The 17997-nt window shown below is 35.2% G+C and overlaps 1 protein-coding gene across 2 annotated transcripts in view; it reads right to left on the bottom strand.

The window, feature by feature from the left end:
* Window positions 1–2736: 2736 nt before the first annotated feature.
* LOC150084315 (fibronectin type-III domain-containing protein 3A-like) overlaps window positions 2737–17997 on the bottom strand; it is a 441928-nt gene continuing 426667 nt past the window's right edge. For both annotated transcript variants that reach the window (XM_090375975.1, XM_090375974.1), the window contains exons 25-26: window positions 8672–8799; window positions 2737–3215 (exon numbers count right to left, since the gene is read on the bottom strand). In XM_090375975.1, the coding sequence (XP_090232101.1) occupies window positions 2889–3215; window positions 8672–8799 (455 nt within the window). In that variant the 3' untranslated portion in view covers window positions 2737–2888. The remainder of the gene's footprint in view (window positions 3216–8671; window positions 8800–17997) is intronic.

Here is a 17997-nt window from a genome sequence, read left to right on the forward strand (position 1 = left end):
CAACATATAGGCATCTTGTGGATATGAAAACGAATTCTACCATTTCATCCATGTAAACAGGATTAAATGCTTACAGTAACAGGTAGCAAAATCAGCACTATTATCATCAATTTATATAACTCACCTTTTGATTTTTATTATACAAAATTACACAAGCCATTTATGTGGTAGAATGCTATTGTGTTACTTTACAAAAACATCTGGTGATTCACATGGAAGAAAGCCATCACATTCTGTATTAGATATCTCCTTGATCACTACCATACATACACAAAAAAGAACAAAGAAAAAAGCTGCCAAATTCTAAGCAGTTGACATGGTATATTAAGATCAATTTAAATCACAAAACATATATGATGAAAGTCGAGTTCAGTAAATCCAACAATCTCAATTTCATTCCAGGATTGCAATTCTAATATGTTATTACAATCAGTAAATGTACAGGATGTAGAATGGTCCTGAAGGCTGCTTTAGAAAATTAACTATATCATCTTCATCTGATTGAGGTGGAATGAATAGATAGAACATATATAGAAGAAAAACATATACTTCACAAAAAGAAGAAAAAAAAAACTGGAATGTTTCCGTGAAACAGTAATGTAACAGCTTGCTTAACTTTCCTCCAAAAGATTAATAAAGCACCAGTGACTTTCACATACAAGAAGGAAGAAATATGTTCAAACAGATGAGTTATTAAAAATTAAGTGAAACAGAATGCAGTTAACCACTCACACATTTTCCTCCATGATTACAAAAGACATTGAAATATAAAGCGAATGAACAATATAGTATCACACATATACATAAAATAAAACACTTCCCAGAGACTTATGCACATATTGCATTTGTAAATACCACCTTGATATTATACACTAATTGACAAAACATTTTAAAATATATATGCAAATCATATTATACACCTAAATATTAAACACACTATCCGAATGTGTAGAAGTTCAATTGCTACAACTTTATTTTTTTATTATTATTTTTTGAGTCGGAAATAATACATATATATAACACTAAAAAAAAAAAGAAAGTAACTTTTACATAACAATAGCCACCTTGCTTTGGACTATTACAGATTTCACCTTTCTTTTCCACAAGTAAAGTACTCAAACAAAAACATTAACTACCAATAATAAAAAAAATTACAATAAAAGAAATTATTTTTGTTCCTTCATTTTGAATGATATAACAAAATTCAGATGACATTAATATGGTGCTTTTTTTTTTTTTTTTTTTTTTTTTGCTTTTTTTTGGCAGTGTTCACATCTGTATTATCTAAAAAAACAACAAAACAAAAAAAAAAAATACTAGTACTGAATGTTACTATTTCAGTTTCTTCTAAAACTGAAATGTAATTCATTATTTAAACAAAAAAACATAAAAGAAATCCACTCTGTGTGTGTGCGAGAGAGAGAGAGAGAGAGAGAGAGAGAGAGAGAGAGAGAGAGAGAGAGAGAGAGTATTAATAAAGCATGTTCACAAAAAGATGTCTAAATTTTTATTATTCTGAATAACAAAAAGGTTTTTTTAGATGTGTATTATATAGCCTTACACACATCTCATATGAAAACATTTCTCTATATAGTTCTGAAATCGGTTAAAGAATTAAGTTATCAATTTAAGATGAACAATCTGCAAATCACTTCTCAAATAATGAAACCATGTATATTTTCTGTATTATCAGAATAAAATATATGGCACTGTGTGTATTGATGAATGGGAAAAAATAAATAGAGAAAAAATAATTTTCATTAAATCTTTCAAAGAAAGTGCATGTATGGTGGAGAGAGAGCGGGGGAGGGCTTAATTCCAGAATAATTAAATACATTTTGAAAATTCAGCACAACACACTGAGTGGATTTCTATATACACTTAATAATGAAGGCATTTTTCTCTCTCCCACCCTGCCAAATTTTTTTTAATAATGATTTGATATCAGATTTCAACACTTAAGTGGAAATTAAATACTGTTACACTAGACTTCTTTTCTAACTTTCTTGAAACAATGATTATTTTAAGAAAGCAATAAAATTATTTAGTAACTCTCTATTAGAAATACTGGTAAATTGTGTCTTACAAATCAAAGTTACATCAGTAGTTGTAATAATATTAGTATGATGAACATCTGAATAACAACAGTTTAACAATATTAAAACCTTGCAGCATAAAACAGTTTTGATGTAAATATAACTTGCTTCAAAATAAAATTACATATGTGGCCAACAAAGGCAGCAAACCAAATCTATATAAATGTGCAATTAGTGCTTTATATGTAATGATTATCTGTTTCAACTCTTTTGCATTATATAGATGGGAATTGACAAATTCTTAACTTATCTTCAAAAAAAATGAGAATATCTCGATATGTCTTTTAATATAACAAGGCTGGAAAGGATGTTACCTGATTTGGTAACACTTTTTTAACACACTTGGGATGAACAAGCTGTGCAACTTTCCAGTAAAAAATTACATAATCAAAAAGAAAAATTAAACTTTATTAAAATATAATTTTAGTGATACTCATATAAATTCAAGAGATTTTAATCCCAAGTACCATATATCTGCTAAGAACAACCTTGAAGACAGCTTTTTATTGATTTATTTTTTTTAATACTAAACTAATTTCATATATATTCCAAGTAAATGATGCAAACTGAGTATACCAACAGTTCATGTCTAAATTTCTAAGTACCTGGAAAAGAAAGATGGAGAAAAAATTCCTATACAAGTACACATTTCATCTTCTGACCAGAATAATCTAGTCTGCTGGAAACAAGGTAGGCTCTCATTTCATTTTTACATCAATACAAAGCACCATGAATGAGCAGAGATATGGAAGGCAGCAGCACCTCTTTGGAACAAACAAATTGCTGGCAATATTATATAGGTGTAGTCAAGGATAGAGCACGTTCAAGGACTACGGCCACAAGGATGGAAAACAAGGTAAAACCAAAAAGGATTATGGCAGCCCACTGCTGATCTGTCAACTGCCTCTTTTCACTTGAGGTTGCCACCATAGATGTGGACGTCACAACTTTGGGAACAGGTTCTCTGGCAAGGGTTGTGAGGGTGGTGCTAGGACTGAAGGCACCTGGCATGTCTCCTGTACCATCTTGGCAGTGCCTCACTGCTGATACACGAATGGCATAGCGAGTATGGGGTTCCAGACCCTCTAGGACACAGTTAGTTTCACTGCCTCGATGTACCTGAAAATTAAGTAATTAAAAAACCTGAGAGAGAGTAGATCACATCAAGAATATAAAACTAAAGTTCACATGCAAGTAAGCATTTTGGGAACAGATACCGATAGAGTAATATTTATAACTGTATATACAAAACTCGATGGTACACAGCTTGCTTGTCTTGATTATAGTGTTAAAGTGTCAATTTCTAAATATATAAAATAGCAGGGAGAAAAAAAAGGAAAAAAAGAACCATATCAAAACCAATTATAATGCATGATAAATTTAAAAAATATTCTAAAACTAAAAAGTCTATAACAAGAATACAGATTTAAGTTTATGGATACATTAGCTATGGTGGCCATGTTGTGCCTTTTAAATGATTTTGCATGATACAGATTTACAGGTTTCTTTCAATACTGTTTGCTAAATATGAGGAGGGTATCAAAAGGTTTTCCCTTAACCATGTTCTGTGTGTCCCAGGAGGCTAAGATTTGGAACATGTATTACTCCTTCCCTACGTAGTCACCACCCAAAGTTACACATTTCTTCTATCTTTTGTAGCACTTCCTTATGCCATTTTTGTAGAAGGTCCCACTTTTCTCTTAAAACCATGCTTCTGGCACAGAAATTATCTCTGCATTGCCAAAAAAAATGCTTTCCATGCAAAATTTATTTCAGTTGCAGAAAAGGAAAAAGTCAGAAGAATAAGGCAGGTGTGGCAATATATGAAGTCCTAACTTCTGGGCAAGATCGGTGGTTGTAACAGCAGTGTGGTCCAGTGCATTGTTGTGAAGCAATAGCATGCCTTCACTAAGCATTCCATGTCAAACTTTCCTTAATTGCCACATGTAACTGCTTCAGTAAGTTGCTATAGTAATGTGCATTGATGATGATGGTTGCACCCTTCTCCAATAATGCCCATCTTATCTCAGAAAACTGACAGCAACACCTTCACTGCAGATAGTTGCACTCTGGCCTTTTTGAGAGTTGGTGATTATTATTAGCCATATGGTGCAAGGAAGCCTGAAAGCTTATGCTGCACCAGCCAAAAAAAAAAAATTCTGAATTATCTGAGAGAGAGAGAGAGAGAGAGAGAGAGAGAGAGAACAAGAATCAGAAGTAGAAGGGAATCACCAAGAAAGAGAAGAAGAATAATATCCAGCTCCAGGACCCTGGGTGTGCCAAGCTCATACTCACCAGATGTGAGCCCCTGGGGTTATGATGGATGTTTCCATTATTTTGAAACCTATTTTTTTTTCTGGATCAAAGTAATATATCCACAATGTATTCATAGTCACCAAATGGGGGTGGGGGGGGACCAGGTCAGGATTGCTGTCACACATTTGGCAGAGGAGGTCTGCCTTTCTTTCTGAAGACATGTGAGCAAGCAAGGACCTTACTCATATTCAAATCATTATAAATTATTCTCTCCATCGCTTCCATAGCTTCTCTCAGTCTTGGCAACTGTTTAACTGTTATCCAGTGGTCATTGAGGATCAGCTGTTCAATTTTCTCCACAAATTCAGCAGTGTGAGATGTGGATGGCCACCCACTTCTTTTCTCATCGCGGATGCTCCTTTGGTTGCACCTGAACTGTCTCCGCCAATGTTTTATGTCATATGATGGGCAGATATCCTCATACATGGGTAGTCCTCTGTTGTTTGCCTTGCAAAAACAAGAATCTAATAATAGCTTAATATTCAACTTTATCTATGATGAGCTCTTTAACAAATGAAACATAAGAGTTAGAGCAATGAAACTGCTGGCATATATTACTAGATAAACAAGCAATACAGTCAAAACATATCATGCACAGAATACACAGAAGGTCAGGGAATCTTTTCGATAATCACCCTCATTTGATTAATGCTGTGTAAGTTTCAAGAAAAGAAAAGTGTCAGAAATATCCTATCCTACAGTATATGCTGTAAGGTCGTGGTGTCATTCTGTCTGATGTGTATTTATAGACAAGACAGTCAAGGATAATACATCTGACTGTTCATCATCAGTGTTCTGCCAAGGGTAAGTCCATACATACACTCAACAGACACTTCTCCATATATTCCTATATAAAGCCTGCCTCTTCATCTCCCCATATCCCTCTCAAATTCATCTATTATAATTTCCCTCCATCTCCTTCTGGGCCCCCTTCACCTCAACTTTTTCCTCCATCACATCCTTTATCAATCCCTCACCTCACAACATTTATCCAATTCAGTTCCACTATCACCGTCTGTTTAACTGTTGGATGGGTGCAATCCAGCTGAGAGTGAATACAATGTTCCACAACTTTCTATGAAAAAAGCTTACCATACAAGCAAACAATCTCTTGTTGGGACAAAACAATCTCTTCCAAGTTGCAGGTATTAGTGTGTTCAACCAGAAGAGAACTGCAAGGAGAAAGAAGACTTGGTCTGATAGATCTGGTGGATAATAATAGGAAAAAGTACACTGATATAAAATTATATGTTAATGCTATCAATCAAAGTTAAAAGTAAACTTACAGACTTTGTGCAAAATTGTGAAAGAGTTAATTCCTGGTTGGTTCATAGGTTTGTGCCAAACAAGGTTAGGTTTGACAACATTACTCATTTCAACAAAATTCATAATTGGAAACACACATGGTCACAATGGCTGCACCATTTGAGTGAAAAAGGACTAAAAAAAAAAAAAAAAGCTGCCTGCCATTATCACTTGAATATAAACATCAATAAACATAGAATTTCTTTCTCAGATTGTTAATATTATGTATAAATAGATGGTAGAGTAATTGAGTCAGGACACCAGGAAAACAAATTTCATAATTGGAAATACTGACAGTAAAGGCAGTTTGACATCGGATGGGGGGGGGAAACTGTCATTAACAATTAAATGTAATATCAATTTAGTTTTTAAGATTATTTATTAAAGTATAAATAAATGACAATACAATTATTGAGCCAGCACAGTGAGAAAACAAATTTCATAATGAAAAATGCCGATAGTTTCATGAGTTGCAACCTCCATCTGGAAGAGGACATATATATATATATATATATATATATATAAAAAAAAAAGAAGCATATTATTAACAAACATTGATTTAGTTTTAGGCAGATTGTTTATATGAAATCTAAATAAACAGCAGAACAACAATTGCACCAACATAGCAGAAAAACAAATTTCTAATTAGAAATATCTGACTGCAGAGGGTTAATACAGTCATTTTCAACAGGTGTGCTGCAACACGTTCCAGGGGTGCCATGTAATTTGGGCTTGAGTTGCTTAAACTTATTTATTTTTTTAATTTATATATTTATTTCATTATAAAAAGTTATACAGTATCTTTTTAATTTTGTGGTGATCTATAATTGATGTTTATTTAGTACCTCTATATAAAGAATAAAATTATTATATACATAATTTGTATCATGAACTGTAATTTTGTTTATAGTTATATTATTGTAATAACTATCATATAACATATTTTTTAATACCACAGAGAGAGAGAGTCAGCTCTAACAGGCAGAAAATTGAGTAGGGGTGGTACCACAAAATAAAATAAATTACGTAGGGGTGGTACCACAAAATAAAATAAATTACGTAGGGGTGCAATTATTATTAAAAAAAAAAAAAAAAGGTCGAAAACCACTGGGTTAATACATAGACAAAAATTAATCATCTAAAGAAATTTAAGAGCTTTTCATTTTCAGAGGTTAATTATCAATGGACCATTCAATATCATAATGTGAGGCCAAAGGCTGACTGATATCAGTATTTTAATCTTGTCGTGTGACTTCAGTATACTGTGTAATGGCTGTTCAAGAAGGTTTGGTTTGGTTTGGTTTGGTTTTTTTTTTTTTAGGAGCATTAGCAACTAAGGCCATATTGCTCCGGGAATATGCAGTGGTCATTCCTTTGACCTTTCCGCATTTGGTGGTGACGGGCTCGAACCCCAGTCTAATCAAGAAGCGTGTGCTACGCACTGCTGCTCCTTCCCATCTGGCTAAGGAGGCACCTTTCAGAAGGTGGTTTTTTCTTCTTTCAGTCAGTATTTCACATCTACATATCTATCTAGTCAGCTTCTTTCAATCAGTTTACATTTACCTAGTCATTTCTTTAGCTCGGTGTTACCTCTAGGATTCCATTTCTTCAGCATGCTGCTAACTGACAACATAGGCATTCCTCCCATGTGACACCAAATTATTATTCCTTTCTGAAACTCTGTTAACTCTTTCCATATGCTCATTATTCAGTGTATAACTTTAAAATGAATTCTGGGCTAAACACTGGCCACCTTTAATTGCACCCACAATTTCCTGCAATCAGAGGGGTGTTGCGTTACTTTATCTAGAATAATATACATAAATGTTATATTAATATTATATGGTGGTCCATAAGTAAAGAAGCTATTTTCTATGACTGCTGATGTAAATATGTTTAAGTTATTTGAAAAATAGCTTATATTTTTTTATTGTTTCAGAATAATTTTAACGTTGCAAAAGTACCATGAGCTTTAAATTGTAGGAAAGGATTGAAATTATAGTGGTGTGAAAAATGCTGCAGAAGTTGCACACTAGTTCAATAGGGTTTTTTGATATAAAATACTCATAATAAAGACCATAAAGCCAATTGTAGAAATGTTTGATGAATTGGGAGCAGTGAGTGCACAATCTTCCAAAATTTAGAAGATCTTGTATCTCAAAAGACATTTGCAATTTGGAACTTGTAAGAGAAGATATCTAAGATATCCAAAAAAATCTTAAAGAAAACAAATTTTACAACACGAAATATCTGAAGCAAGCTTAAACAGAATCATAAAGGAACTTAAATACAAGGTTTATCATCCCACATCACTACAAAGTTTGAATGAGGATGATGAACCAGACAGAACACTGGAATTTTCTGAACAGTTTTTGGCCATAACTGCTACAAAATCCTATATCAATGACAACGTTTTGTAGACTAGTGAAGCCATATTTAAACTAAATGGAACTGTTAATTACCACAACTGTTTATTATTCTCTTAACAACCCCATTTATTAAAAAAAAAAAAAAGGATTTAAATGCTCCTTAGTTAATAGTCTGTGCTAGAAAAGAAGTTGTAGGACTTGAAGAAGCAATGGTGCAATGCTGAAAAATCAGTTTTCAGCATTGCACCATTATGCAAGAGAAAGAGCACCAACTCACTAAGCAAAAATTGTCTGAAATTCTTAAGACAAAAAGTTTCCAAGTCAATGAAATGAATGGCTCTACTGAATAACCCAAACAGCTAGTTTCATAAAGATCAAAATGGCATCCATAACGAACATATGTAAATTCTTTTCTCTCTCTCCTTTTTTTTCTGAAGTTTATATATGCCTTTTCTATTGTGCATTAATTCAAATATTTAAAATGTGATTTAATGTTATACACGTTTCTTTATTTATCGACCACCCTATGTGTGTGTGCACACGTGACATGAAATTAAGTATGCATAGCAAATATGATACACTTACCACTTTATATTCAGAATCCCAGCTACTAAGAAGTTGTACCTGATAGGAAACTGGATCATCCCCTAAAGTTTTCACAGCAGGCCAATCGACTTGGCAAGAAGTTTCTGTTACTGTGCATATTCTTGGAGCTGGAAGAAAATAAATGTAATCAAGACTTTCATGAATTTTAAAATTTTTGAAATATTAACTCCTCCATTAAAATTTAGATTCTTATCTGATTACAGTTTTCAAAGGATTTCCCAACAGAAACAATTTCAGGGTATAAAACTTGTTTTCATGTGATTTCCTGGTGTTTCACTGCATAGGAAATATTGAAAACATAAAAAAAATAAAATATGGGTGCATTGCAGCAAAATTTACCAGCGTCTTTTAATTCTATCTAGAAAAAACTTTCTATCTGAGCTTATACATTCCAATCAGCTGCATTTTGAAACTTGCACAAGCAGCAATAAAATTAATTTACCTGTAGTGACAAGATAGATGCAATTAAAATCATAATGACACTGTTTATGGTGGTATCTCTCAAAGATGTTATTATTTCCTATAATACAGCAACCACACAATAAACTCAATAATTCTTTGAGAAAGTTGCTTAATACCCTTTATGTTACCATACTTTGGCTGGCCAAATCCAGTTTATTAGTAGAACATGTTCTTTCATCACAATGCTGAGTTACATATTTTCAATTTTATATTTGAATCATTACATTCAAAAGGATCTTTTGTTCATTATTATTATACAAGAACTGTTCAATAAAGAATGATCATAATTTTTCAAGAAAGAACAACTGTACTGCTTGCTGTTTCTAACTGAGCTGTCGAATTTAAGACATTTACCACTTTATTTCAGTTTATATGTGAGGCAAGCTGCATCACATAGCAACTGCACAGTTTACTCATGTGCACAGTGTGACCTTGGCAGTCAGTCAAGTTTATGCCTATGTAACAATGGATGTGACATGCAAGGAACAGTATGCAACTCTCAAATTTTGTTTCTGTCTCGTGAAAACATCAGATGAAGAATATGAAATGTTTAAAGAGGCTTACAGTGAATCTATGCTTCCATATAGCACAGCTCGCAGGTGGCTTTAGTGTTTAAAGGTCGATGTGATTCAATCACAAAAATTGGTGGTCCTGGAGCTCCAACAACTGCCGTCACTATAGCAACCACAAATGCTGCTTCTGTGATTGTGAAAGAAGATCATTATATAACAGTAAGGCAACTGGTAGAGATGTTGAGAATATAACACATGGTATTTTCCATGACCATCTGCATAGGACATGTCTTTGTACACACTGGGTTCCAAGACTATTCCCACCTGAGCAAACAGCATGTTCGCATGGAGCTGTCAGGAGCTGCAATGGATAGTTACTGAAGATGGTGATGTTCTGCACAAGGTGATAATGGCAGATGAGACGTAGCTTCATCACTTTGACCCAAAGAATAAGCAACACAGCTCTGTTTGGAAGTGTGCATCATCACCAACACCGCATTGATTGAAAAAAGCAAATATTGTGGCTTCTGCTGAAAAACGTTATGGTCATCTCTTTTTTGACGTTCAAGGAAGGTTTACAAGTATACTGTGCCACATCGTATGACTGTTACAAGACCTTACTACAGAACTGTACTGCACACTCTGCAGGATCACATCCATTGCAAATGACCATAACTGCATGCATGTGGGTGGATGCTGCATCACAACAATGCAAGACATCACACTGCTCTCACTGTCATCAATCCAGCATTAATATCAAGTGTGTTCCCCATCTGCCCTATTTTTTTTATTTTCAAAGTTAAAGGAGCTGCAAAGAAAATGTTTCCGATTGTCAGAAATGTTGTAAAGACATTGGAGGCAATTCTCAAATCCATGTCAAAAAATGGCTGCCACCATGTTTTTGAAGAATTGTAGAAACATTGAAGAGTGCATTTCATCAAATGGGGACTACTCTGAAAAGGACTAACAAAATATGGATGATTAATAAAGATATGTTGTGAAAAAAAAAAATTAAGATCATTCTTTACCAAACAACTCTAATATTATTATTATATAAATATTTGAGGGCTGTTCTAATAATATACAAATATTATTATTGTACAAATAACTAATATTCATGCAGTAAATAGGTGGTCACATAAATGGTTTCCCCCACAGATCTGGACAGCCACCATACTTGCAGTAAATTTCTTATTAAATAATTATTTTTTAAAACTTTAAAAATTGAAAATTAAAAGATTAATAAAAAAATTTTGTGTATAGCAAGGTCACATAAGAGAAATTTCATTAGTGATTTTATCTTGTAGATCTGGAGTGTGGTGGTTCAGGTGTGTAGAGAAAAACTGTTCATGTGGCCCTCAAATGTTACAAGAAGCTTGAAAAGAATAGATATGAAGAATTATTTTATATATTTATTTAAAGCTACAATTTAGTTCAACAGAGGAATAAATAATAATAATTCATTATTTTTTTTTCCATTGAAAATTGTTAATTGCAAGTTTATTTTCCATTTAAAATTGTTAATTTTAAATTGTAGTATTGGAATAATGTCAAAATTTCATGCATTAAACGCTCCTACAGATTTAAATTTGGTGGCAATTAATAGTATCATGTTTTTATTTTGTGGTATCAACTTATTTTTAAAATTATAAACATACTGTATTTCCCCATGTATAAGACGCACCTTAATTTTGGGGCCCGAAATTTGAAAAAAATGTATTACATAAAGTTATTGAACTCAAGTTTTATTCATCATAAAATTCACAGAACTCCTCATAACTTGAATTCAGCACTGTACGAAAATCTTTTCTGAGCCATTTCTGGGCAGAATGTGGCAAAACGTAACCTAATATACCAGTAACAAGTGCGAAACAATGAGTGCAAAGACAACAAGTGCGAAAAAGCGGGAAATGCAAGTAAAAAAATCTACAACCACTGTATAAGATGCACCCAGTTTTTTGACCCCAAATTTTTCGAAAAAAAGGTGCTTCTTATACATGGGGAAATACGGTAATTAACTTTTTGTTTCATTAAAACTAATCAGTATTTCTAGTGGACAAAAACAACATTTAAAAAAAATGTGTTGAATTATTATTAAATAATAACAAATAAACTTATTAAGTACTATAATCACCTGGTAAAGAATCAAGAATTGGTGTAATAAAAGCACAATTCAAAATACTAAATAGGTTAACACGTTCACTGTTTCTTGAATGCAAACATGCGGCTTCGGATTTTAATTGCTTGCAGGGAAAACCAAGCTACTTTTAAAACTTTTTCTTCCAATTTGATAGAATTAAAACTGGATATTTTTGTCAAGCAACCTTCAACAGAGGCTTATTAATTCAGTTATCGTGAGAAAAAAGCCAAAAAATGTTTCTGTCCTTTCCAATCCAGGCTGACTCAATCCCATGGATTTCAATCTCGATTGCAACACCATGGTTGGAAAAGTAGCAGCAAAAGTTTTACAATGCCCTGTGGTGAGTAGCATGGCATTGCCCTGTCAGGCAATGCCATACCACTCGTGTTATAAAAGTTGGCCATACTACTGCCAGGTTAAGCAAGATTAAGTGTAACTTTAGTATTTTGTTGGACAAATTTGAGTGCTTTAAGAAAAGGCTAACTGCCTTGACAGCAATTAAATCACGGGAATCATAAGAGACTTAGCTGTCCACCTTAACACTGTAGCCTTCCCTTATGCATCTGGCTTCGGGGATTGTTCACCAAGAGCAGGATGCACTGGTCCTACAGGAGGTAGATATTCCCAGTGATTGTACTGTTAAGAAAACAGAACATTTTATGTTTTAAGGATAGGCAGAACAGGCCCTCTTGTAGTAATGATAGGTGGAGGGGTTACGCTCTTAGTTAAGACGAATATTAAATCTAAGGCAGTGCATCCAGTTGACTTGGGTGGCAAGTGCAATGTTGAACCAGTTTGGTGGGATATAAGCACTGGGAAAACAAAATTGAGAGTAGGAGTAAGTTAATGACTCTGATGAGTATACCAAACAGCTATAAAGGTAAATAGAGTGGGCCAGCAAATCAGAATGTCTCACAATGTGGAATTTTAACTTTTCAGATGTTGATTGGAATTTGTGGGTTTTAGAGAGGCAACAAGAGGAAGCAGTACTCTTGATCTGGTTATCAGCAATGATCACTGTGTTCTAATTTGGAATTTATTTAAAGACATAATTACTGTCAAGGGTAAAAGGAAAGGCTTTTGGTTTCGTAAGGGTGACTACAGAGGTCTCAGACAGCTTTTAAATTGTGTGCAGCGGGACCAACTGATGATGTTACCAAAGCAAATTCTAAATGAGAATTATTCAGGGAAGTAATCAAAGAAACTACTACACTTATCACATACGTACAAAGAAATACTGTCCTAAATGGATGTCAGATGGACTATTGAGAGACGTGGCAAAGAAGAAAAGTGCATGGGATGCATATAAATTATCATGATACAGAAGCCCATGGTAGACATAAATTAGTCTGTAATCAAGTCACAAAGGAGGTTAGGAAAGCTAAGGCAGATGAGAAGTCTGGCAAAGAACAAAGAAAAACAGCAAAGACTTCTATGCTTACATTAACAGTAGAAGGAAGGAGTTGAATTACATTGGGCCACTTGATATCTATGGATTAACTGTTGATGACCCTGCTCAGGTTGCAGAAAAATTGAACAGGTATTTTGCATCTACATTTACACATGAGGAATTCTTTAGGGAAGGGGATGCCAGAAGTATATTAAACTATAACATGGAGCTAACTGACTTTGTGGTTTGCTCCTCGGAGAAATTGTTGAGGATGGAACATAAAAAAAAAAGGCACCTGGGATGGATGGAATCTAACCAATTATATTAAGGGAGGTAAGCAAACCCTTAGCCATAATTATGAGAGCATTCTTGGATTCAGGGGAGGTCCCTATGGACTGGAGAAGTGCAAATATATCCCTAATTCATAAAGAGGCATCAAAAGGGGACAAGTAATTATAGCATTGTTAGCTGAACATCTGTTTCAGGGAAAATAATGGAATCACTGGTTAAAGAAGTAATGCAGGTCCATTGGACAGGCATGTAATTATACCGCAATCATAGCATGGATTTGTAAAGGGGCAATCTTGTCTAACCAATTTGACAGGCTACTATGATGCAGTGACCAAGAAACTAGATGCAAAAAATAATTTTTACATCATATACTTAGATTTAGGAAGGCTTTTGATACTTTTGACATAAGACTGCTGTGCAAACTGGAGTGGTGTGGCATTAAGGGTAAGTTACTGCTATGGATAAAGGGATGGTTATATGGAAGAAGACAGAGTAACTATCAATAGGCACTGCTCTTCGTGGATTAATGTTATTAGTGGGGTTCCCCAGGGTTCAGTGCTGTGTCCATTGTTGTTTTCAATATTTATCAATGATACTGATGTATATATCAGGCTTAATGGCTAAGTTTGCAGATGATAGAAAGGTTGGCAGGGTGGTTAACGACAGTCATCATGTCAGCTACTGCAACAAGATTTAGAAAAATTTGGTCGACAGGCTGAGAAATGGCAGTTGAAGTTTAACATTGACAAATGCGAGGTACTGCAGTGTTAGCAGTAATCTTAGAGTAACTTATCAACTGTGTGGAACTACACTCAGGGTAGTAAAAAATGAAAGAGACATGGATGTAATAATTGTGCAGTCAGATTATGAAATTCCGTGAACAGTGCAGATGTGCTGCCAGGACAGCTCATGGGAGTTTGTCAGTGATATACAGAAACTTTGCTAGTAGGGATAAGGAGGTGATTATCCCTTTGTACAGGGCCTTGATTAGGCTGCATCTAGAGTATTGTATACAGATCTGGAGGCCTCACTTTAGGAAGGATGAAGATCTGCTGAATGGGTGCAGAGAAGGGCAACCAGATTGGTGAAGGGAGAAAAAGGATGCTCTTATCTAGATAGGCTTCAGTTCTGCAAATTGCATCGTCTGGACATTAAGTGTCTGCAGATTAATCTGACTGAAGTGTTCAAGGCCTTGAATGGATTGAGTAACTCAATGTGAATGGAATTCTTCCTCTTGCTGAGACTACACAAATGAAGGAGTATAAATTTAAGTTGAGGAAGGAGGGTTGCTGGATAGATGTGCAGAAATTTGCTTTCGGCCTTGGCAGAAGTGGATGGTTTGAATAAATTCAAAATCTAGACAAATTCTTGGAGAGTAAAGATGGGAGAAGTGTGGTTTTTTGGCTGATGCTATATAAGCATGCTTTCTTGCATCATTTGCCACTACTACTACTACCACCACCCAAGACCTACAAACTAATTTTGATCACACAAGAGCACAGACAATGTTCAACCATCTCATGCAGTTGACAAATATCTTGAATAAAGGTCAATTTTTCATAAATATCAGTCCAAAATATTTCGTCTCTGGTAATACTGGAACAGTGATTTGTCCAAGCCTCAATTCAGGTTCACTTATGTTATGTTGTTAGGTTTTTAGGAGCATTAGCAACTAAGGCCATATTGCTCCGGGAATATGCGGTGGTCATTCCCTGACCTTTCTGCATTCTCTGTATTTGGTGGTGACGGGCTCAAACCCCGGTCTAATCAAGAAGCGTGTGATACGCACTGCTGCTCCTTCCCACCTGGCTACGGATACGCCAATTCAGGTTCGGGGCAAAGGTTATGCTTGTGACAAAAATACACACAAATGGTCTTTTGCAATGAGAAACTGAAACCATTGGCCATTGCCCAGTTGTTAAGGTGATCAATGGTTCATTGCAGTTGTCTTTAAATGATTTTCATATCGCCTGACTGGGAAAATATGCTAAAGTTATGAGGGTAGAGGGCACAATAGGCAAAAAAGATTTTAATAAGAACTGGGGGGGGGTGACCTCTTAGACCGGGGCTATAAAAATTTTTAAAGTAACAGATCACCAGCTTGTATCTCACACACACACACACTTTTTTCTATATCGAAGAACATGGACCACAGGTGCCCATTTTAAGATAGCATCTTGAACAGACATTTCCAGTCTTAATTAAATAGCCCAAAGTGGACCTATTCTTTTTGAACTCATACTGCACTATGGAGAGGAGGTCATTTGTTTCTAAATACTATATAAGAAAAGCACTTGCCAATCTCCCCAACATTTTGCAAAACCAGCTAGTCAGAGCAGCAGCAGACTGACAGTTGGAAATTTAGGATCCTTGCACTAGATATTCAGAAATTGCCATTCAAGGAAGATTCTGTTGTATAGGAAGAACAGATGATCCACAGAATTTGGTGAAAGGTATTTAATCATTTCATAATGGATGTCATCCGGTCCAACAGCACTTACATTCATAAGGATAAGAACTATATTCAGCTCTCGAATATAGTTCTCATCCTTATGAATGTAAGTACTGGGTAAAAAGAAGTGCTTTTCATTTTCCTGTATGAGGACCAGGAACTCCGGGGAATAAGATGATATTACCAAGATATTAGAAAATGTTGCCTGAGAGCATTCGCTATTACTGTAGAGTCTGCAATAACGTATCTACTGTATTCCAGGACAAATGAGTGGTACAAAGCATTCTTTCCCTTCATTTTCCAGATTTTGTCCCAGACTGTCTAAGTGCCAGTTGACTAGGTAATGTAGGACATAGAGCAGATCCACAATTCCTTTTGACTCTGATAGCAAACAGTGTGCATTGGCAATGCATACACATTTAAAGGATAACAGACAGGATATCTTTGGATTATCTCCAAATTTTGTTTACAGCCTTTGCTACTGCTGTGCATTCTGCATACCTCCATGGTTTAGAAAATGGTGGAATCTGGGTAGATGTTTTTGGAACTGCAGCTACATGTACAATATTTTCTGTGCTGTACATAACTGCATCATTTATGAACTCCTCATTGACTGTAGTGATGTCAAACACTGCAAGATGTTGAAAGGAATTCCAGTCAATCTGATTGATCTTCCACCGGGATAACTTAAAAGGAAGACACCATCTCCCACTAATGAAGTTATCACAAAGAAGTGATCACTTCCATAGGAATTCTCCTCCACTTCCCAAGTAAGTGAAGGAAGAAATAAAAGGAAATAGATAGAACGATCAGTGATAGAGAATGCATGAGTAGACACATGTAAAAAAGGTGTTAGTTCCCACATTTAGAAAGAAGACGTCAGTGTCAGTGGGCATATGAAGACTCATCACCTCCCATTAATGTTGGCACTACTCCCCAAGGGGTTATGTTTCGTGAAATCACCGAGAAGTAAGAGAGGAGAAGGCACGTACGTTACACGATTATCAAGATCTGTCTAGGGGATGTCAGTGAAGGTGGCAAATAGATGCTGATGCAGATTGTTAATAAAAACCCTACTGTAAGGCAAATTGTTACCACTTCAATGTTGGTAGTAAGTGGTACAGGCTGAAATGGAGTCTGGATGGCCACAAGGATAGCAATCCTTCAACGGACAGATCTATATCCAGTTCTACCCATAAGGATAGAACTGGAGACAGATCTGCAATAAATGTCTCTTACAAGCAAAAGCAAACTGGTTTATTCTTTTGCAGGAGGAACTTGATGTCATCTATATTTTGTTGGAATCCACAATAATTCCACCATAGAAATTTAGCCATTATTTGAGGTTGATGGATCTATCAGTTGGCTTCTGAAGTTCTGTAGGCTGTGTGTATTTTTTCCTCTGCAAAGGGTTCCAAGACCGAGTTCTCTGGTACCCCCATTCACCTCAACATCCATTTTTTCTTGTGTTTCACAAACTGCTTCAGTTCTTTTGCAATTTTCCATTACCACTGGGTTTTTGTATGGGTGTACAAAAGTAGGCATTAATACAGGAGTGGCAGCTGACTGGTCTTTCTGGATGGGTGTTTGTGAGCTTAATAAATGGGAGTAAATGACTCCTGAGATGGTACAGTCATTTTGGTTTGTGTTCTGATGGAACATCTCTCTTCAGCCTTCTGGTATATGAAAGTTTATTCCTATTTGTAGTTCTCATTGCTTATCTTGACTCTTTGCACAATATCTTTATCTCTGCCTTTTAATTTTTGCATCTCTTTTTCTTCTTTTCATTTTTGGCATGCTCATGAGTAAGCAGTCTGCTCTCATCAGCAATTAATATGTACTGGTTTCAGAGCTGAGCATACAGTAATTTGTAGCCTTTGCTATACATTAGGTGCATGCAAGGGCACCACAACGTGACATTTGTAAGTGTTCAAACTTCTGGCACTTGAAGCACCTTAAAGATTTGGAATATATGGCCTTATTGGATAGTTAAGATAACCAGCTTTGATTCAATTAGAGGATGGTAAGCTGAAAGCAAGGATGAGGTTTCTAGAGGGG

The sequence above is a fragment of the Mastigoproctus giganteus genome, chromosome 6 (assembly GCF_048544385.1).
Source record: "Mastigoproctus giganteus isolate SK-2022 chromosome 6, ASM4854438v1, whole genome shotgun sequence".
NCBI lineage: Eukaryota > Metazoa > Arthropoda > Arachnida > Uropygi > Thelyphonidae > Mastigoproctus > Mastigoproctus giganteus.